Raw genomic sequence first — 22,593 nt, forward strand, 5'->3', positions numbered from 1 at the left:
ATGTAAGCGCGTCAATCCAGTTGCAATTTATAAGTGACTGTTGATCTAAAATTTAAAATTTCGTTTAAAACCTGTATGACTCTTCTTCTGTCGGACACAAAAGAAGATATTTTGAAGAACATTGGAGTCCAAAATCTTTAAAACCCCATTGACTTTTATATGGACAAATAAAACCTACATTTTTCTAAATATTTTCTTTTGTGTTGCACATTTTTTTGTGTTCAACGATGGCAGCATTTTCATTTTGGGCGAATAATCCCCTTAAATCTCATATATTTTTTTTTTTTTTATCATTTTTTTGCAATATGTCTTTATAAATATATTGGAAAAGCTCCCAATGCTCAAGCTCTCCTCAGATGTTATTGAAATGTGTAACTGACCGCAGTGCTCTAATATGACTGCTTTGCCGCATTCACGAGCTCTTCTTGACCTTTACTGACCTCTATAAAATTTGGATCGCAAAAACAAACCATCTATATCAGACAGAACAACACGGCGCAGTCTGCTACGAACGACCTTAAAATGTGACTTTCAGCACCACGTTGGATGGACAGCGACCGTTGCGCTTTGGTTAAATGCCTCGAGCACTGAAAACATCCGGTGTTGCACCCGCACAAATGCACCCAAACTTGGCATGATGTAATATTGCACATTTGTCGGTCTCACCTGATTCGTGGAGATCTGCACTCGAGGGGGCACTAACAGCTGGAGCGCGATGTGTAGCGCGGAGGTCAGCAGTCCCGCCACGATGGCCCAGGTGAGAGGCAGCGGCAGCATACTGTAGGTGGCAAAGAGCGTGAAGAGCACGTACCCTATCCCATCCCCGAGCAAGCCGTAGCCCAGTCCCGTCGCGAGGATCTGCGTGGCCATGGCGACCCAGGTCACCGCGCCGCTGTACTGCAGGTATCCGTGCGAGCTCGTGTCCTTGCGCACCACCACCAGAGCGCAGATGACCACCTCGATGCCCGTGAAGAAGCCGAGCAGCATTCCTTTGATCGGGTCCATCGGAGTGGACGCCAGGGTCAGGTGCAGCACGAGCAGGGTCAGCTTGGTCACCACGTCCAGAATATTCATGACCACCACCGACTTCCGTCGCTGGCCCAGGAAGTAGCGCTGGTACAGGCGCTCGAGGTCCCTGGACTTGAAGGCGTAGCGCAGCGTGGGGAAGATGACACCGCGGTACGTGTAGCCCCAGCTCAGGAAGAAGTCGGAGTTGCTGGGCGCGCAGTCGATCTGCAGGAAACCCAGGTCGCTGCTCGAGCGCTCGGGGAAGACTTTAGTGCCGCCGTTGTTGTGCCGGTCGCTCACCGACGTCCTGCCGGCGGATTGTTTGCGCGAGTCCTGCGAGTGAGGCTCGTCCGGTGAGATGGGTTTCGGGCTGTGCTCGTGAATGAATCGCTGCTCGGTGATGTGTCGCACGGCATTCTGCCACAGCAGGCGCTTCGGTCGGTTCCCGTTGTTGCTGGGGGTTTTGTTGATGGTGTACAGCTCTTCGCTGGCGCTGGAACAGCGAACCTCAGACAACTCCATTGTTCCCACGCCTGACGCGGTTCTATTTCCCTACGCGCGTTCCCAGAACAGACACAGCGAAGACGAGCAGGTGTGTGCGAGGAAGAGTGAAGGCGAACCGAACGGAGAGTGGAAAACGCATCGGGACAAGCAGACTGGTCCCACGGCAGCTGCCGCTCATCATCATACGTCTTGTCCTCCGCGAACGTCAGAGCGATTCGGTCGCGCTGGCTCGTGCCATTCGGCTGCGCAGCCCTACAGCATGGCATGCGCCCGCTCGCATGCTGAAAAACAGCACATCTTAACGCGGTCTGAAGAAGAAAATGCTCCCCGTTGTCTGCATGTATTATCCTCTGTGCTGCTGCAGAAGGTCTTGGTTGTGGCTCTTTTCTCTTTATCGCAACCAGGGTGCGCAAACAAGAATCTTAAGGAGTCCTTTCAACAACGCCATTCCGCCCCTCGCGCGGCAGAGTCAAGACTTTTACAATATGTGGGTCTTCTGTGATATGTTTTCCGCTCAGGAACTGTCTCCAGGAATCTGTGTTAAATCCAGAGGTGAGGTTTAGGGTTGGAGGGGTGTTGAGAACACCGCGAAGGATAATGGAGTGCTGTAATCCAAGAATAATATCACATAATACAAGCATAAACAACAGAAACGTTTGTATCAGTCAGTAAAGATACTGAAGGCTTCTGTGATGTTGTACAGAAGCATCCAGTGCGTCCGCACACATCTGGCGGAGATGGTATTTACACTGAGCGAAAGAGAGAGAGGAGGCGGAGTGTGTGTGTGTGTGTGACTGAGTCTTCCCGACGTCACGAGCTCCTTGCCTCTTTTGCCTCCCCGCGAGCAGCTTTTGTTTCGCACCGCAGAGGAGCGCGCGCAGTCGGGACAGTGGAGGAACACAAAGCATTTAAGAACATAATTTATGTCTGCTTTCAAACACAGAAAATAGGTAAATTTAACCAAAGCCAAAAATCAATAGGCTACTAAAATTTAATATCGCTCATTGATCTCAATATTAGCTCAATAAGATCTCAGTATCGCTTAACAAGATGCTTCCTTCTGCTTCCAAAACAAAAATGGTCTTTTCTGCTCTGCCTTCAGTTTTGGGGCCCCTGATTATTGGAATCAAAATGTTCTGGTTTCACTTTTTTTTAATCTATAGGCCTACTTTTCGTAAGTTGCAGTAATCATTGTTTATTTACATTCTGATGTTTTTCATTTTTGTTCCTAATTGTCCCCATTCTCTTTTCCAAGAGTATACTAGCCTATAATATCCGTCTAACTGCCGTCGTTTTCAATAAGAATGTGCAACTTGTCTGGTAAAAATAGCGGTAAGCAAAAACCTACAAAAAATCTAATATTATTAAAGTTATATTGCAATTCGTTTTTATCATTTTTATCGAATTTTTCAGGATATTTTGAGCAACTTAACATACTTAGCTCGAGCGCCGTTACCGTGACTCACCGGTTATTCGTCTTTTTCACATATTTTACAGCTCGAGACCCCAACCGGGGCTGATCAAAGCGGGCCGACAGACCCTCGCGAGTGACTCATCACGTCCCACGCTCGCGCTGCCGGCTCTTTTTTAAATGGCTGTGGGCTTGTACCATACGACCCCAAGTTTCTCAATGCTTTGCTCGTTTCTTCACTTTCTCTGCTTGCTCTGGGGGAAAAAATGATGATAAACCGGCCGCCACAGGAAACTCTTGGAAGCAGAGCCGCGCGCGCTCACCGGCTGCTCTGGGCATCCGCATCTACCAGCTGTTACATTCATTCAGTTCACAGAAACACACAATCAGTGAATTAAGTGCACGCTACCTACAATCAGAGTTGGATCATGGTCCTGCAAACCCTCCTCCAGCTCCTATAACCCCTAAAGGCAGAGCCATTATCTAACTTTAAGTGACAAGGGTGATTTGGCAAAATGCATAGATGACTAAATAATAACTGGGGGTCCTAGTGGTCTAACAGTTCTGGTGTTGCACTGAATGTGGTCCACAATGAGGTCTTAGATAAAACCATGACTCATTATGGAACAGTTCATCCAAAAATAAAAATTTACTCACCCTCATGTTGTTCAAAACTTTTCTTCTGCATGTTGAACACAAACGAAGACGTTTACCAGAATGTTGATGCTTTACTCTACAATGAAAGCATGCTGTGGTAGGCAATGATCAATTGTGCTTTGTCAAGGAGGACAAAAGCACCACAAAAGTATATGATGAAACTAGTGCAAACTGCTCATGTGCCATATTCCAAGTTTTCTGAAGCCTAATGATAGCTTTTGTTTGAAGAATAGAAATTAATACATACTTACGTAAATTCAAATATGGCTTGCTGTGATCAGTTTTAAGAGACCAGTGGTGTTTGGCATTACTGGTGTCAAATTGGCGTCTTCATATGCCAAGTTTGAATATGCTCTATGTTCCACAGACAAAACAAAGTCATTAGGTTTGGAATGACATGAGGGTGAGTAAATGTTGACAGAATTTGTCATTCCATTAATGCTCTCCAACATCAAGCACCATCAAACCAGTGTCTGATTTCTCTTTATTTAGACCAATTACTTGGTCACACAGACGAGCACATACTGTACACTACCGTTAAAACATTTAGGAATGGCAAGATTTTTTTAAGGCTGCATCTTATGCTCAACCAAAGGCTGCATTTATTCGATCAACAGTAAAAAGAGTAATATTGTGAAATATTAAAATATCTCTTTCCAATTTTAAGCAATTTATTCCTATGATGCAAAGCTAAATTTTCAGCAGCCATTACTCCAGTTGAAAGTGTCACATGATACTTCAGAAATCATTCTAATATGCTGATATACATAACATTTCTTATGATTATCAGTGTTGAAAATGGTTTAGATGATTCATATTTTTGTGGAAACTGTAATACTTTCTTTTTTAAAGTTGAAATATTTTGTAATAATGGAAAAGTCCTTACTATTACTTTTGATCAGTTTTATGCAACCTTGTTGAATTAAAGTAATGATTTCTCTTAATAATAATATTAAAAAAAACACTTACTGCCCCCAAACATTTGAACTGTATTGTGTCACACTAGAGTTTCCACATATACTGTACTCACATGCAGAGCTAAAGTCATGGTCTATGTTTGTCATAAGAGGACTGATGAAAAGATTTATTGTTAAGGACTCAGTCACTATTGTAAATACAATACATGAGTCATGAACAAAACATGAGGAGTGACATACAAGTCTTGCTACATATGACAGCGTCGCTATGCATTTGAATATGATTTGTGTGTTGTGGAGGAGTGGGGTTACTGTCAGGATGAGTTATGTAAGCGGGCTGATTATACTGCTAATGATTTGATTGGAGGAACTGGTGAAGACATGAATGAAGACAGAACGATATTTGAGTGTTTGTCCAAGCATTATATTAAAGCATCACATGTTTGCAGAGGAATCAAATAAAACTTATGCATGGTAACATCTGTGAATGCTGCTGCTGTGCTGTTACAGACCAAAGTCTGTGTGTGAATGCCTATTTGTACATTTTGGCAGTTCATGTGTGTTTGTTTTCCAATTAAAGTGTGACATTTCAGATGATCCCATTGAGGCACTAGAATCAGATCTCTTTCTATCAATCTCTCTCAGTTTAGTTAAATGTGAATCAGTTGAGAACAGGTAATCATCATGGGTTTTATCGTAAATGCATATTTGCATATTAGAATGATTTCTAAAGTATCATGTGACACTGAACAGAGTAATGGCTGATGAGAACTCAGCTTTGCCATTACAGAAATTAATTACATTTAAAATATATTTAAATAGAAACACGTTATTTTAAATTGTAATAACATTACTGAATTTCTGATCAAATAAAAGCATTAAATACTAAACAAATCTATTAATAAAACAGAAAACACTTTATTTTAAAATTGTAACCATATTAAACAATATTACTGTTTTAATATCCATTTTATTATCATCTTACCTCTACACATAGACATTTACCCATAACTATCTAAATGAGGACAACATTCATTTTTAGAATAAAAACAAAATTAATTTCATAAATCATTTTTCCAATACGTCTGGATATCATATATTTCACAAGGCTCAGTAGTAAACAACTACAATGTTCACTCAAAAACAAGAACTTTTACTCACCCTCATGTTATTCTTTCATGATCTTATGCAAAACACGCAAGTCAAAATCACTGATTTTGTGTACACAGACATTTCTCATAGAAAAAAAATTAAAGTCATACAGGTTTGGAGGTGAGTAAAAGATGACCAAATTTTAATTTTTGGTGAACTATCCCTTTAAGTTGCCGTCAAACTAGGCTTCGAGCATGTGAAATTTCATAAAACCCTGCAGCTTTTAAGTTTATGCAGAGGTTAATCTGTTATGTTTACAGTAGAAGCTCTATTCTATCAAATGTCCAGGTCAGAAATCACCAAACTTGAATTTGGATACTAAAGACAAAACTTTAAACACGTGCTCGCATTTCCAGTCTACGTGCTTCTGCATACAGTATGTATGAATGCAAGTGAATTAAGCACAAAGTCTACTAAAACGCAGTTTTATAAATTAATTTTGATATATAACATCTGATAAAATATCAGCATAATTTTGATGTGCAGCCTTTTAAATTTGTCGCAGGTAATTGAGTCATCAGTGTCCCTATGTTTTAAAGGCCCTTGCTAATGCATGAATTCATGTTTATTGATTCACATTATAGGGAACTACAGAGTGGAACAATCCACTCATTTTTCTCAAATTCACCTCACACACCTGTGCGTGTTAAAGCATCTTGATTACAGCAATTATTGGCAGAGATCATGGCTCAGTGCTAAGAAACACATCACTGATATGACACACACCTCTTTCTCTTTGTCTGCCGCTCTCTCCTCCTCCATCAGGCAGTCTGGTGAATAAGTGACTGAGAAGATCAGGAAAAAGGGAGGCTGAAAGAATCCATACAACACACACACATCCAGACACACCTCACACACTCTCAAATGAAACACAGTGAAGAGGAAACCTTCACTAAAATAGCCATTGAAAAAAGACAGAGAAAATACATTAGCACTTCTGCAGGAAAAGCATTACCAAACACACACAGAGACACAGACATAGAGACACACATACTGTGGCTCTGAGTGTTTGGGCTCAGATAGGCATGAAGGACATTCTATATTCAGCAGACACATTTGCGTAATTATAGAATTTCTGCCTGGTAAGACCAGGTGTCTGTGTAAGGTGCTTAATTTGTGTTTTTCATGGTCAGGGTGTTTAAAATTAAAAGCCTGGTCATAGTTTAATTCACTTTCCTTAATGTCATTGTGTCTCTCTGGTTACACACATACACACAAAACCAAACAAAGGAGCTTACCTTTTCAAAAACCTTTATGAACTTGTTAAGTGAAGACCTTCATGTCTCTACCCCAAACAACACATGACAGCAGGAGGCAGTAGAGAGCAGCCGTCCAAATCTCTCTCTCTCTCTCTCTCTCTCTCTCTCACACACACACACACACACAAATTATATGTTTTTTATACTGTACACACTTTATATTTGACTTTCTGCGCTTTTACAAAAAACTGTGCATGATTTAAAAGCTGTTTTGTTCCTACAACATCAAAAAAGTTCAGGTGTTACTATCACACACTAATTGTTAATTTTTCTTTATATATTTTTCGTTTTAGCCTTCATTGTTGAAAAAAAAAAAAAGTTCAAACATTTGTCAGATTTTCATTGACAAGTCATACAATCTTGAAAGTAAAACAACATTTGAATGTGAGTAATTTGTTCCTTTGATTTCTAACAAGGTTAAAGGTCACAAAATAAATGAGAAACTAAGAGAAAAAGAGAAAGAAACCAAGTAGTTAAAACTTAAGTTCCCATAATTCCACCCACATTTCTGCTTACATGCTGTCTTGTGCAGGCTTGCATGTGTTTGTTTGTGTGTCATGACTGTATGTTTGTTGGATTCAGCCACCTGTCAGCCCATTCTGCTGTTGATGTTTTAGGTTCCAGAACTGTGGAAGTGATCCATAAAATTCAGCCCCAGAGTCCAGCGCTGTTCACACATGCTGCCATGAGAGACGAAAAGAAGTAGGAAGAAGCAAGCAGAATATCACAGCAAACAACAAATCACAGACTATAATTAAATACACATATCTGCCCGTTTCTGTCTCTCTCGTCTGCTTTATAATTAAGTTTCTCTTTCTCTTGTTATAGCTTCACTTCCATGCACATCTCTCTTTCATTTAGCCTTTTTCACTTTTATTTTGAATTTCCCTTTCAGGGGCATGCAACATTCTTTGTGTAGAGAAAGAGACAGTGCCAGTGCTTCATAGCATGAGAGAGTACACTTAACACAACTATAAATAATGAAAACCTTCAATATCAAATCTGTCCGGTTTAAACCCCTGTTGTAGAAAGACAAAACATAATCCTAAACAGAATTACTTGAAAGATAGAAGTGAAAATGAAATAGAATATAATAAGATATTCTTATGTAAATTTTATTCTTAAAACAGATCATTTTTAAGACTCTTTGATGAATAGAAAGTTAAAAAACAGCATTTACTATTTGAAACATTTTATTTTTTTTGTTGACAATATAATTGTTTTAACTGCTACTTTTGATCAATTTAATGCATTCTCGCTGAATAAAAGCACTTACTTCTTTCTCTCTCTTTCAAAATAAATAAAACTTTTTTTTACCAGTATTGTATTGATATATTATATACACACACAATATAGTATTATTTTTTTAATGTTTTATACTTAAATGTATATGTTTACTTTATACGAAAAAACTGTTTAATATTATGTAAACTCACATGCTTTGTATGCAGCTCTACTTCTGCAATGACTTTGTCTTCTGAATGATGGTTTCTAGGCTTTGAGTGTGAGAAAAATGTTTTCAAAAGCCAAATAGCTATTTATACATTGTTTTAGAGTACTTTTGTAATACAGCAGTTACAGGTAATTTGACACTAATATAATAAAAGTTATGTAATAATAGCAAATGGATCTGAAAAAGAAGTGTTACCATTGGGATATTAGGAAATGTGTCCATCCTTCAGTGTCCATGTCCAGGGTCACCATTTCTGTTCCAAACAGATCAACTACTGCATTCAGATAAAATAAAGAGAAATAAAATAGTAACGAGGAGAGTTTGGGAAACCTATTTTGGGAAAGATCTTTTTTGCAATTTGGATTGGTGAAATTACACACTGCAGTTTTAAACAAAAGGATGGACAAATATAGGGTCAAGTGTGTCACTTTCCTATACACATACATGTACACACTTTCCCTCACATGTAATGCCCCACTTTGAGACTTTACGGAAACTTAATAACACACAATTTAATTTTTGAATTGTTTCTTTAATGTGAAAAAGTAAAATGAGCATTCAAGTTCAAGCATTTCAGCAAATTTTATTCAAAATGCTGATTTCACAAAACCTACACAGTTTCCTTCTAAATAATATTCAAAATGTATTCCATTGGCATGAAATATGACTGACAGTTCCACAAGCACATTAATAATGCTTTAGGAAAACCATATCTCATTCTCAGAGCTTTGAGACATTTTACACAGATTGAATGTTAAATCCCTCACTTTTCACACTGCAGAACACAGGCAGATGCTAATTCCTTTTTTAATCACTTCAAGTTAATTGCAGACAGTTTTTAACCAACCAAAATAGAAGAGTTATCTTTACAGAAGCGTACAATTCAGTGGGACTGTGATTTTGTATTCACGGATTGAAACCTCATTACGAAACAAAACTCCAGGTTCATTTTAAAACGTAAGAAATGTTTCATCAATTTTGTAGGCCTAATATCTCGAGAAACTTTTATAAAGGAGTTTCAGTCATGTATTGTTAATATACTGCATATAAAACTTCCCACTTCCCCAGACAAACTAATATTAAACTAATGTTGTCAGTGTTGTTTAAATCTTATAAAGTGCGTACACACTGTACGATTTATATTAGTCCTTGCTGCTTGTCAGACTGTACCAACATGTTTGTGACAATGTAGAATTGAAATGGTGACTAGCAAACAAAAACAATCTCTAGCATTAATTTTGATCATGGCTTGTATTAACAAGAAAATATGGGGAAAAAAGATGTCATTGATTCAATTTTAACACAGAATACACACTAAACAAATCATCAAACAAAAACACTCACGGTAGCCATTAACTTCCATAGCATCTATCTTGTGAAAAAAAAGTCAAAGGCTTCCAGCAACTGTTCAGTTACCAACATTCAATAGAAGAAAGAAATTCATACAGATTTGGAACAACTTGCAGTTAAGCAAATGATGAAAGAATTATAATTTTTGGTGATCTATCACATTAATGGTTCTTGATCTGACAGTTCTGGTCAGTTCTGAACACAATGGTCATTAATACACTGTCGGTAAACATGTCAAACTAGCAAACAAAGACTACAGATTTTGAATCAAAGTAATCGCTTAGGATTCACAAAATTTTTCTCAGACACTCAAATAATGGCCGAAATCATACAGTGTGCACCTGGCAAAACATGTGCGAAAATCTAATTAAATATTAAGTAAATATTAAAAATTATGCTAGAATTATGAATTGACTGAGTTCTTTTATTTTAGATATTTGATATTTAAAACTACATATACTTCAAGTCAACATGAAACCTCATTTGTAATCCATTTACTTCAGCAATGAGGGATAAAAATGATATTCAGTGAGTTTTAAAAAAAAATGTAAGGTAGGACATGATTTTTTCCAGACTGGACACTAAAAAGTTTTGACATTTAAATTATAGATTACGAAGGCAAACATTCTGTGTGCAGCCTGCACCAAAGAATTCCACCAAAAAAGACCAAGAACATAGTAAATATTCACCTACTGTTCATTTTGATTTCATGCTGACTTTCAAAGCATGACAACTTTTAGAATAATCGTGGCAAATATAAGGACAAAATGTCAGAATTAACTTTTACTGCTGTACTAAGAGTGCATGCACACTGTATATACCCTACATTAATAAAAAATACTTACAAGCGTTACAAGGATGTTGGAAAATAATGTCTGTAGGAATCAGCTGACCAATTGAAATTTCAGAATGGCAAGTCGAGCTCTGAGTCCAATTCACTGTTCCTTTTTGCTTTCAAACAGACCCTGCATCTTTACACATTCCAATCCAATAAAATGAAACTCAGTTATAGATTTTACCTTGCTATCTTCCCTCATCTCAGAAAAGATCTGGCCAGTGCCTACTCATCACCCTAGAGCTTTACCTCGAATGAGCTCATCCTCTCCCACGAATCTGCACTACAGTCACATTTCTACTGAGTTTACAAGACCCATTGACTCATCCTTAATGATTAGTGTTTCCTGACAGGTTCTGTCTGTCCTGCATTATGATCTTGATATTATTCCTAGTTCTGAGGCGTTCTAAATTTAGCAGTTGACTTGATTTTTTGCTACCTATCCTAGCAGCTGCCTCTATATATATATAGATACTTTCTATTAAGCCTCTCGAGAAAGCATCTGCTAAGGAAATACACCTAAACAGGCGAGTGTAGTATCCTATTTTAAATATGAAAGCAATGGTAATGCAGTTTAATATGAGCATGACAATAAGTACACGTTGCACACAGCTGACTTTTAATTTTACTTATATAGCCAATCATTTTAAAGTTTTAGCCAGCAACATTTCAATGACTTTCAGTGACTCTCAGTCATAATAATGGGTGCTTCTCAGACATTTTACAAGATGCCCAGCCATCCAGCTTTATTTTTAAAATAAAATCATTGTCATTTTGAATCATCATTTAGAGTCTTTGTCTTTGAATCATCATTTAGAGTCTCATTTAGAGTTTTTTTTTCCTTGTCAGGGGTTTGAGAGAACATTTAGAAGTCTCTCTCAATTGCAAATATCATGTGTGTGTGTTTATAATGCAGTCTATCCATACATTGATTCTGACCAACTACACTGAATAGACATTGCACCCAAATGCTAGTTGGAGAAAAATGTCAAACTCCCTCTGGAGAAAAAAAATCAAACTGTCTATTTCTCTCTCACACAAACAGTTGTTCTATGGGTCAATATTGATCTGAAGCTCGGTGTGAAGCTTCTAGGTGGAAAACTGGAAATCCTTAAAGGATTTTTTCATCCTCAAGACAATTTCAAGACAAAACATTTCCTCAAGACATTTCTTCTATAGACAACAAAAAGAAGATTTTTATGCTGGCTGTAACTGGCTGGCAAGCACCAAAACCGACAAATAAAAACAAAGAAAGTACTATACAAGTATTCTGTGCAAGAAGGACTTGTGCAATATTTTCCAAGTTTTCTGAAGCCATATAACAGAACAGACCAAAATTTGTTTGTTATAAACTGGAAATGGAAACAATATTCTTGCCTTGCCACTGTCATCTTCAGAATATTCTCAACATTCTTCATAATATCTACTTTTGTTTTCCACATATATGCAAGACATAACATGCAAGTTGCCAAATCAAATAATAATATAATAAAAAGTACATGTACAACTCTTTTAATATTCATTTCCACACTGGAAGTCCTGATGTAAATTTTATAAATCCTGACATTAAAACTTGTCTACATAAATGTACATAATCAGGTTTGAGTTTCACACAAATTCAAGTGTATTAAATGAAATGTCTTCAGACTGATTAAGACAGTAATGTGCAAGAGTGCATGTGGTTTTGTCTGAATCTGTACAGAGTTGAAAAATAATATACTATATCCATTAATTTAATTTTAAACAAAGATTGTAGGTTCAAATGTATATTTGCAAAAAGAAAAGTGCATATTTTAGGTGCAATCACTGCAATACACGTGTGCATGCAATATTCAAATAACTACGGCACTTTACTGAATGACTGGCAATACCAGCTGCCATTTGTGGACACAAACAAACACAGCTAAAACCATTACTCAATCAATCAAACTGCCCAAACGTTCATGCTTCATTACCACCAATATCAATGAGGCAGAAAACTGTGTGTGTGTGTGTGTGTGTGTGTGTGTGTGTGTGTGTGTGTGTGTGTGTGTGTGTCCACACTCCACAGGAAAAAAAAAAATCACAATACTAAAATTCGATGGAGATTATTGGTGAAATAGGATTATTTGGCCACCATTTCAGTAATTATTATGCAAATGTTTGCATCTGTAGGCGCCAGAGCTATTTAAAACCAGTTTACCAAACCCTTAGCACACTGTGTTAAACATTCATATTAAACATAATACAATGTAAACACATAGTTATAGATAATTGTAAGTACGCATGAGAAAGTGAGTGACTGAGTGTGTGTGTTTTCAGTGTTTTAACAGATGCTTGGATAAAATGGAGCTTAATCACACATAATTCCAGTAAAGGAAAGGTTTTATCTTAATACTGTGTATTCTCTCTCTCTCTCTATCCCACACACTGTTTGACTGGATGGTTTCAGCTTATCCTAATATAATCCAGTTATACACAGGAGGTCTGACACAGGCAGACATTACTGGGCTTTGTATTATAATACATTATGACTACTGTAAATGACCAGATTCTGCTCATAATGTGTTGTAATGAAGTGGCAGATTTTTGTAACAACAAAGACATCAAAAGCCAGTTAGAATAAACCCCTTCAATTCATTAGTAATATCTTTAGGTAGTTTGTAATATCTTATCTATTTTCTTTTCCATTCGGTTACAATGAATGGGGATTGAAACTTTTATTATTTGAAAAAGGTTACAAAAGCCTCATAAAAGTGGTTCTTATGACTATATTCCAAGTTTTCTGAAATTATACAATACCAAAATGTAAAAGTTATTCAGTGATAATCTTTCCCTCCAGTGGAACATTAAAAAGTGACGGGGACCAAATAATTAAGTACTGAAATTGAAATTGAGAAGCGAATCAGTTAAATTCATGAACAAATAATTAAGAGCAGTTGTATGAACTGGATGAAATGCTTAATTGAAAAGATGGCAAGTTTTAGGGAAAAATGTAAAAAATAATAAATAAAATCAATAAATTATTTAAAAATCAGTTTAAAAATGTAATTAAAATAAACAAATAAATAGTCCAGTACAGTACTATAGTGAGTAGAAAATAATAATGTAACATAAAAAGTGATATTTTACAAATATTTATTATATTAGTTTTCCACGGTGTAAATTGGGGTTTTCTACATGAATATAGCAGCAATTTAAATTTTAGGATGGGAGTCCCTTGCATGAGGATTATCATAACTGGGGGCCCATGGCACCTAAAAGCCTTGGAACTACATTATGATGCTTCTATGATGCCTTTTAATAGTTTTTTGCTGTTTACTCTGTCCAGTTCATTGTACTGGCATGGGAAAACAAAGCAACAGTCTCTTGTAGAGTGCCATAGTCACATTCATTAAAGAGTAAACAATATAATTTTTTTTCTTTTTTTTTTTTTTTTTTGGTTGAACTACTCCTTTAAGAAGAAATTAATGGTAAAAATAATCTCACCACATGCCATGCAAAACTGTGAGAGCTGTAATAGATTTTTAATGACTTTTTATCCAGCAGCCTACAACCGTGCACGTCTCATACACACACACACACACAGTTCATTAACCTAAATAAAAAGCAACTGAGATTGCCCTGCTTATTAATTTTAGAAGCTGGATAGAAGAGGAGATAATATTCACACAAACTTCCAAGGACTTGTTATTATAATACGATATAACAAAGTAATCAACTTCTTTCGTCTACCCACCTGTTTCGCTCTGTGAATCCCCGCAGCATGTGTTGTGTTTTTGTTGTTTCAAGTGCGCGCGCTCCCCTCCGCTCTCTTCTCAGTGCAGCTCGACTATCACTTCCGTGCTGGCGAGTCCCGACGTCACGCGGAATGTGAAGCAGGAAACACGGATGTGTTGCGCTTAATCTGCATCTACAGGTATTCACACACAACTCTCTTACTTTACTTTATTAATTCTTAACAACACAAGACATCGTAGCGCCATTTTTGAGCATGTGTTTTTATAGCCGTCGGTTTAAACTCGGTGAAGGGTTGTGATCGGATTCGCTTAATCCGTATTTGTGTGTGTGTGTGTGTGTGTGTGTGTGTGTGTGTGTATTTGTATTTGTGTGTGTGTGTGTGTGTGTGTGTGTGTATTTGTATTTGTGTGTGTGTGTGATCCAGACGTGTTCCGATCCATATGTCAGACCCCCTTTCAAGCTGATCTGATCCAAACGCAGTGCATCGGACGCGGACGGAACCGAGTGGAGGAATGCCTACCGGTAAGAACCCGAACCCGAACCCGAGCCGGTCACAGCCTCAACCCTCTGTCATTAACCTAAGACGGTTTATGGTGCAAATATTGTGCTGCAGTGTGTATGTGAGAATGAGTCAGTGTCATTAGCCGACTGGGGTTCTGCTGATCTCAGCTCTTCCCTGCTGCTTCAGCATTAACAGAAAAGCACATAAAGTACTGTGGTATTACATTGTTTTGTTATTCCTTTAAGTACCCTAAATAACTAGGTACATGAATACGCTAATCATCCGGTAGTATCATGGTATTCCCAGAGTTCCTATGGTCATTGACAATGCAATCTGTTTTACCCGTGATCCCACGGAGGGCAAAGAGTCAGGTCAGACTCTGTTGAGGTGTTGGCACTGGTGCCACAGACCTTGACAGCAGGTGGCACTGGCATGTGATTTCGTGTCATCATAAAATCCTACTCAGCAGGGTCCAAGATTGACAACTTATGTAATGTATTTGGATGTTCCTGAAGAGCTTATGAAAGTCTTCTGCGGCCAAGAGACACTGTTGTGCTTCATTCTTCAGTGTTATTTTAGAATTACTGACATTCTGTTGTAGTTTTTATTTATATTTTAAATTAGTTTTTGTCATATTTTCTGTTTTTATTTCAGTTTTTATTTATTTTTCAGTTATTTTAGCAATCAAGTTAAACAAAATTAAATAAAAATTATATTAAAAAAAGTTTCCTAGTCAAATAGCTGAAATTAGTGTGTATGTGTGTGTGTGTGTGTGCGTATATATATATGGTGGCCGAGAGAGCTCAACGTGCTGCAAATGAAAAAAAACACCTAAAAATTAAGAAAACATCTTCATAATTTTGACAACACTCGTGCTGCAAAGACTCACAACACAAACAAACACGCTACAAATACAGAAACCCACTGTAAAGACTTACAACACAAACAAAGAAACACGCTGCAAATACAAAACAAGCAAACAGAAACATGCTGCAAATACAAAACAAACAAACAAAAAAAGGAACACGCTGCAAATATGCACAGAACACATCGGAAATGTTTAAGGGAAGTGCGTGACTTTGTTTGTGTTGTGAGAATTTGCAGCACGTTTCTGTATTTGCAGCTTGTGTGTTGTCAAATTGATGATGTTTTCTTAATTTGCAGGTGTTTTATTCATTTGCAGTCTGTTGAGCTCTCTCGGTCACTGTATATATATAATTCAATTTTTCTTTTATTTCAAGTAAAAATTTTTACAAATTTTTATGAAAAGGCCTATCTATATACATACATACAAACTTGTGTGCACACACATACTATATATATATATTTATATATATATATATATATATATATATATATTGTTTTATTAGTTTTCAAATCTGGTTTGGTATTGTTTACTTTACAATGGGTTTGGTCGTTTAGTTTAACATGTTTTTTGGCATTGTTAAATTTAAATATTATTTTCCTGGTGTTTTGGTGTTGTTTACATTATTGCTATGTTTGAAGTTTGTGACATTGCTTAGTTTCACATGTAATATAGTTTTGTGTGGCATTTAGTTTGCCATTTGTGATCTAGTTTAGTGTTGCATTATTTTGTCAGATTGCGTAATGTGTAGTTTGACGCAGTAGACCAGACACCCCTGAGGGTCATTGCTGCTGACGCTCTGCACTCAAAAGAGAAGTACAACACACACACACACACACACACACACACACACACACACACACACACACACACACACACACACACACACACACACACACACACACACACACACACACACACAGGAAGTAGGGTGACCTCTCCACTGAAGTACAAACACCAGTCCCCCACCCCTCAGAGGGAGTATGATAACCTCTCTGCTTTGACACACACACAGTCTATTTCTGGGCAGTCAGGACCCTGTGAGACGAGCCCTTTATCCTTGAACTTGGATGAGAGAGAAAAATGGAGAGAAAAGGTGATTCTGTAAATGTTCTGTGGCTACATTCACACTACAGTCCTATTTCCTTGACACAAATATGACTCTCTTTTTTTCATGTGTATTTACATTTACTTAAGATGTCACTAACTGCAACTAGCGATCAAACATTGTTTAGTAGAACTTTAACTATTACATTATATTGCATGTGCTTGACTCTAAAATGTCTTAAAGAGGTTTACAAAACATTGCAAAATCTGACATAGAGGTCAGTTATATTGTTACATAAGATAAATAACTGGTTCTTGGTTTGTTGATTGCCCTGATAACTCACATGTAGGTTTAAGTATGCATTAACTAACCTTACTTGAGCAGCAAGTACTTGAGTAAGTTCATAGAGTGATTCTCTTATAGCATACATAGTTATTTTATGAATCTTGTTCAAGCACAAACAATCAAGTTTTTGATCCTGGAGCACATTAATAAAAAAAAAAACTTTTGTCAACATAGCTGTCCTCTCAAATATAGGACAATAATTATTATTATTATTTAAGTTTGCACACCTTTACCAGTTTCTGTTGGCAACAAAGCTTTGGCAAAACCTCAGTTTGGATTATTGCCAAATTTAATACATCTTACTCAGGTCCAAATAATCAAGTTTTTGGAATCTGAAGCACATTAATAAAACAAACAAACAAACAAACAAACAAACAAAAAAAACTAATGTCAACTACACAGTTCTCAGATAAAATAAAGGCCAATTTTTGATTATTATTATTATTATTAATATTTATTAGCAACTAGACTTATTATTAATGTTAAATTAAGTATAATTATTGAATTTATAATAAGTTTTTTTTCTTCTTTAGTTTTTATCTTCTACAGAGGACTTGGGTTTGCAGCTTTAACAGTTTCTGTTGGCAGCAAAGTGTTGGCAGAACTTAACTATGGAGAAGTCATTGCCAGATTGTACAAATCATACACATGTCCAAATAATCAAGTTTTTGCAATATGGAGTGCATTACAGTTATCTGCTAAAACAAAGGACATTATTTTTATTAATTTTATTTTATTTATTAAGAGCAACAACCATTATTATTTTAATATTAAATTAAATCTTATTTCTTATTAATAAAAAAAAATGGTTTTAATCTCTTAAAAAGGACTTGAGATGGCACACCCTTAACAGATTCTATTGGCAGCAAAGCACTGGCTAATACTGACTTTGGAGACAGAAGTCATTGCTTGCTAGTTTGTAGTTTGCACACCTTGCTGAAAATGAGAATTGCTGTTTCAATGTGATTTTATGCCTTTTTGTTCTTTCAGCTATAGGATATCTAAGCAGCATGAGATGTTAAATCATTCTCATATTGCAGTAAAAATTGCTATGTCAAATACACTGAACAAAATTATAAACGCAACACTTTTGTTTTTGCCCCCATTTTTCATGAGCTGTACTCAAAGATCTAAGACGTTTTCTATGTACACAAAATGTCTAATCTAATAGATGCAGTAATCAGCATCTTGATATGCCACACCTGTGAGGTTGATGGATTATCTCGGCAAAGGAGAAGTGCTCACTAACACAGATTTAGACAGATTTGTGAACAATATTTGAGAGAAATAGGCCTTTTATGTATATTGAAAAAGTCTTAGATATTTGAGTTCAGCTCATGAAAAATGGGGGCAAAAACAAAAGTGTTGCATTTATAATTTAGTTCAGTGTATTAGCAATGTGTACTCAATCGTATATCAGATTTGATGTTGTCATTTAAATTTGATCTGTTTCAAATATTGGTGAAAAAAAGATAATTGATTGACAGTGGAAAAGCTGTTGAAATGTCCGTGTGCAGGAGACAATGACCGCCCATCCTCTCTCTCGCTTTCTCAAGGATCTTTCCTCTCTCTGTCTCTGAAGGATCAATCTGTTTATCTCTCTCTCAAGGATTTTTCTCCCTCTCTCATGGCTTTGAGATGATAATGTGCACGTTTGGAAAGCAAAGTTTGATCTTCTGTTTTAAGTGTGTGAGAGAGTTTGATCTGTGTGTGTGTGTGTGTTTGATCTGTCATCTGTTTTTGCTTTCCTTTCGGCAGTGCCTCATTCATATGCGCAGTGGACAACGTGCTAGTGAAGATTCAGTGTGAGGGAAAACATCAAGGGAAAGCGACGGCGTGTGTTTTGTGTTGGTCAAGAGTGTGCACGTGCATGGTGGCATTATTCTGTCAGATGCTCGTGTTGACACTGCAGTGAAATTTTCAGTGTGCCAGAACACCAGCATCATCAGAACTAAATACTGCTCACCCCTCTGTCCTCATGCAGAAGCGTGTGTGTGCATGTGTCTGTGTGTGTGTGTGTGTGTGTGTGTGTGTGTGTGTGTGTGTGTGTGTGTGTGTGTGTGTGTGTGTGTGTGTGTGTGTGTGCGTGTGCGATAGAATATGGTTAGACTTTCTGCACTGTACAGAACCTAGAGAGAGAAAGATAGAGAGATAGAGAGACAGAAAGACAGCGATTGTCTCCCAGGTCCAGTGAGCAGACACAAACATGGACTCAGAGAACACTGATGCTGGTAGGTCTGACCCGTGTGTGCTTGTGCTTGTTTATTTTATTTTTTTGTCCTTTTGTCCTTGATTGCTTGACTTCAGGTAATTTTACAGCATGTGTAATATATAAAAACATTAAAATATACAGCCTTAACATTGAAAATATCTTCAATGGCAAAATATTAGGTGCAAAAGCTTTGATTAGAATTAGGAGTTGACCAGTATATCGGCACGGCCAATATTTGGCTGCTTTGGCTGATTAATAGAACTGGTAGTTCCCTCTTGTGCCAAGGATGTCAGTCTGAATGTGTGTGATTGTAGTGACGATAATACAAAGTAGATGAATTTAATGTAAATTTATTTAAATTAAATTAAGTGTAAATATAATTTGAAGCTCCCTAACAACACACTGTCAGCATGCAAATTAAAATATTTTTACAATATTTTTACAAAAAAAAAAAAAAAAAAAAAAAAATGTAAAAACTAGTTAACCTCAGTAATTGCCTAGTTGGTTATTAGAATTAAAACAATGACATTAATTAAAAAGCTCCTTTTCCCATTATGTAAACTGTACTTAAAAAATAACAAATTTATAGCCAATAAGTAAATAAATAGCTGAAACCATGGTCCTTGGTGATTCATAAAATGCAAGTCAAGGGCTACCGTCACTGTGAGAGTCAAAAAAAAAAAAGCCTATCAGGCAACACAAAATTAATATCCGTGGCACCTGATATATTGAGGTCTTACGAAGTGAAACGATAAGTCTGTGCAAAAAACATTATAATCTGTAATCCTTAGCCTCAGGCAAATAGGGAAGTCTAATTCCTTTCTGCAATCTGGTTCTTGCGGATGATAAAGTTTCAGTAATTAAATTTGGGTTACTCTTTATTCGGTTTGATGACCGTTAATGAATTAAGCCAGTTGTAGTAAAGTTATTTGGCAACGAGAAGCCTCTAGATATTTCACCAGAACACAATTTTGCATATTGCTATTTGAATGAATGAATGAATGAATGAGGGATTTATATAGAGCTTTATTGTGTATTGCTGCTGTACATCCAAAGCGCTTTACAGTCATATACTAGGGGTCTCTCCTCACCCACCACCAGTGTAGCATCCACCTGTATGATTTAGCATGATTTTAGCTCATGGTGAAGTATGTAAATGCTGCTGACGTGTGTACATGTTGCAGTGTATCAACATTGTGTGCATGACATAGACACTGATGCAGTCCAAATGCTAAGAAGCACCATTTAAATGTCACTGTTTTGGTCAATGATTTCAATTCATCACTGTATTTGGAGCTTATCTGGTGGTAACCAGCTGGAAGAACTCAGGCAGCAGAATCCAAACTATTTCCAAGCTGTTTTCAGGTTGTTAAAATTTTGGTGCATCCCTATTATTAAGTTATCAAAAAATAGCAGTGTTTTTCCCCTTTACATTATTTATGTTATTATTAAAATCACATATCAGATTTTTTATTTTATTATTTTATTTTATTATTTACATTTACTTACAGGGATAGTTCACCCTCCCAAAAATCGATCATTTATTTACTTATCCTCGTGTCATTATAAATGTGAACTTTCTTTCTACTATGAAACATAAAATGTTTGGAATGACATTATTAAATTATGACTAAATGTATTTTTTGGATGAAATATGACTAACATACAACTGACCATGTTTACATTAATATTTCACCAGGACAAGCATTTTGAACATTCATGCACAGCCATGCCATGTGTCAGCTTTAGTCTTATATTGATCATCCTGATCTTTAAATATTGGCTTCAACTGCTGAAAAGCTATATTGGTCGATTACTAATTAGAATTATGAAGAACGTGGAACAAGAGAGGGATTATGAGTTTGAAACAGCATATTTACATACTGCCAGAGAAAATTCCCTACACACTTCATGCTGTTTTCATAACCAATACACAGTATGCAGGAACGCATGATTTTGTTTGTAGTCTCCTAAATTATCGCTGCCTGCCGTGTTCCCAGATGTCAGTCATATTTTTTAAAAGACATTTTTTGAGACTTTGCATTGCATTATGGGAAATAGTAACTGAGCTTATGATCTCATAAGTGCACAGTAAATGTGCAGACGATGCACATCGTGTAAATGGTTGAATTTCTCTCAAATGTAAAACCGGTCGGATGGTTAGAAGAGATAAGAGGTTTTCCGTTTCTTTCGCTCTCTCCATTCCTTTTTTTGCTCATTATTGACTAGCTCATGCATATCTGCCCTCCACTCCATCGACCCATGCAGGTAAATTTAGCACAGCTTGTGTTTGGGAGAGTGTATTTGTATAGACTCTACCTGTACTCTGTCAGATGGCAAAGGATTATGGGTTTTGACATCAGAGTTTGGTCTTCAGCTTTCAAATATGAACAGAAAGCCAGGTATACAGATGAAAAGGTCAGAGGTTAAACTCTAAAATGGAACCTTCTCGTTTAAAACAAGAGTAGGTTGATTATAAACAGAGTTTAAATTGGCTGTGTCTGTAACCAAAGGCATCTGTCCAATCAGTGATGTTAGGAAATTCTTGTTAGGAAACCGTTTTCAGACTGACCCGTCTAATAATCTAGATAGAACAAATTCAAGTGAGCTTTGCAAGCAAATATTTGACATCAAAAAAGCTTATTTCTTAGTAGAAAGTTGAATAAATATAAATATAAATGTATTTAGCTTTCATTTTTTGATTAGATTACTCCCCATAGGTTGTTTTGTGTTTATGCCATGTGCACACAAAGGTCTTAAAGTTCTGCCTTCATTATTATGCATCATGGTCTGTCTCTCTGTCTATTTCTCTCGTGCTCTGCTCTCGCTTTTCAAACTCTTAAGCTATTTCAGGTCCTCATAAGGTTAAGAGGATTTTCTCTGCAAGCACTGAATCAATCTCTTCATTTCCCCAGATGCTCTCATGTTGGCAGTAATGGGGATTCAGCAGGCACCAGTGGGAAGCAGGATTTGCACCCAGCTCTGGGGTGGCCCACACAGGGTGAGCGCCCCCTGGTGGCTGTGGCTGCTGCTTCTCTTATGAAATAGTTTTCCTCATGGAAATGTAGATGAAGAAAACAAAAACATAATGATTTTGTTTTCAGAATGCCCTTGACATTAGTATTATTTATGTATAGTCTCTTCATTTGTGATTGACAGTTTTAGTCTGGGCTTGTTAACTTTTGTTTTTTTTTTAAAGTAAAAAAAAAAAAAGTAAAATCAGAATATAATCGCATTTATAATTGCCGTTCAGTTGGCTGAATTGTCTCTTGCCCTTTTTAGATCCTACTGCTCTGTTGACAAGTCATGTTGTAAAAGTTACTCTGGCAATTTCCAAAATCGTTTCTGAATTTAA

General features: G+C 36.8%; 2 protein-coding genes across 9 annotated transcripts in view; one reads left to right on the plus strand and one right to left on the minus strand.

Annotated features, from left to right (window-relative positions):
- LOC109108520 (adenylate cyclase type 8) overlaps positions 1-14,396 on the minus strand; it is a 54,364-nt gene extending 39,968 nt beyond the window's left edge. For 2 of the 5 annotated variants that reach the window (XM_042778352.1, XM_042778347.1), the window contains exon 1: positions 667-3,796. In XM_042778352.1, the coding sequence (XP_042634286.1) occupies positions 667-1,530 (864 nt within the window). In that variant the 5' untranslated portion in view covers positions 1,531-3,796. Of the gene's footprint in view, positions 1-666; positions 3,798-6,375; positions 6,435-6,887; positions 7,589-8,344; positions 8,405-8,556; positions 8,636-14,264 lie in introns of those variants that run through there. The other 3 variants (XM_042778360.1, XM_042778345.1, XM_042778355.1) reach the window with 3 other exon arrangements.
- Positions 14,305-22,593, plus strand: part of LOC109061535 (protein EFR3 homolog A-like) — a 32,315-nt gene continuing 24,026 nt past the window's right edge. For 3 of the 4 annotated variants that reach the window (XM_042778397.1, XM_042778369.1, XM_042778376.1), the window contains exons 1-2: positions 14,305-14,444; positions 14,691-14,788. In XM_042778397.1, the coding sequence (XP_042634331.1) occupies positions 14,779-14,788 (10 nt within the window). In that variant the 5' untranslated portion in view covers positions 14,305-14,444; positions 14,691-14,778. Of the gene's footprint in view, positions 14,445-14,690; positions 14,789-22,170; positions 22,240-22,593 lie in introns of those variants that run through there. The other variant, XM_042778385.1, reaches the window with a different exon arrangement.

This window comes from Cyprinus carpio, chromosome A2 (genome assembly GCF_018340385.1).
Source record: "Cyprinus carpio isolate SPL01 chromosome A2, ASM1834038v1, whole genome shotgun sequence".
Taxonomy (NCBI): Eukaryota; Metazoa; Chordata; class Actinopteri; order Cypriniformes; family Cyprinidae; genus Cyprinus; species Cyprinus carpio.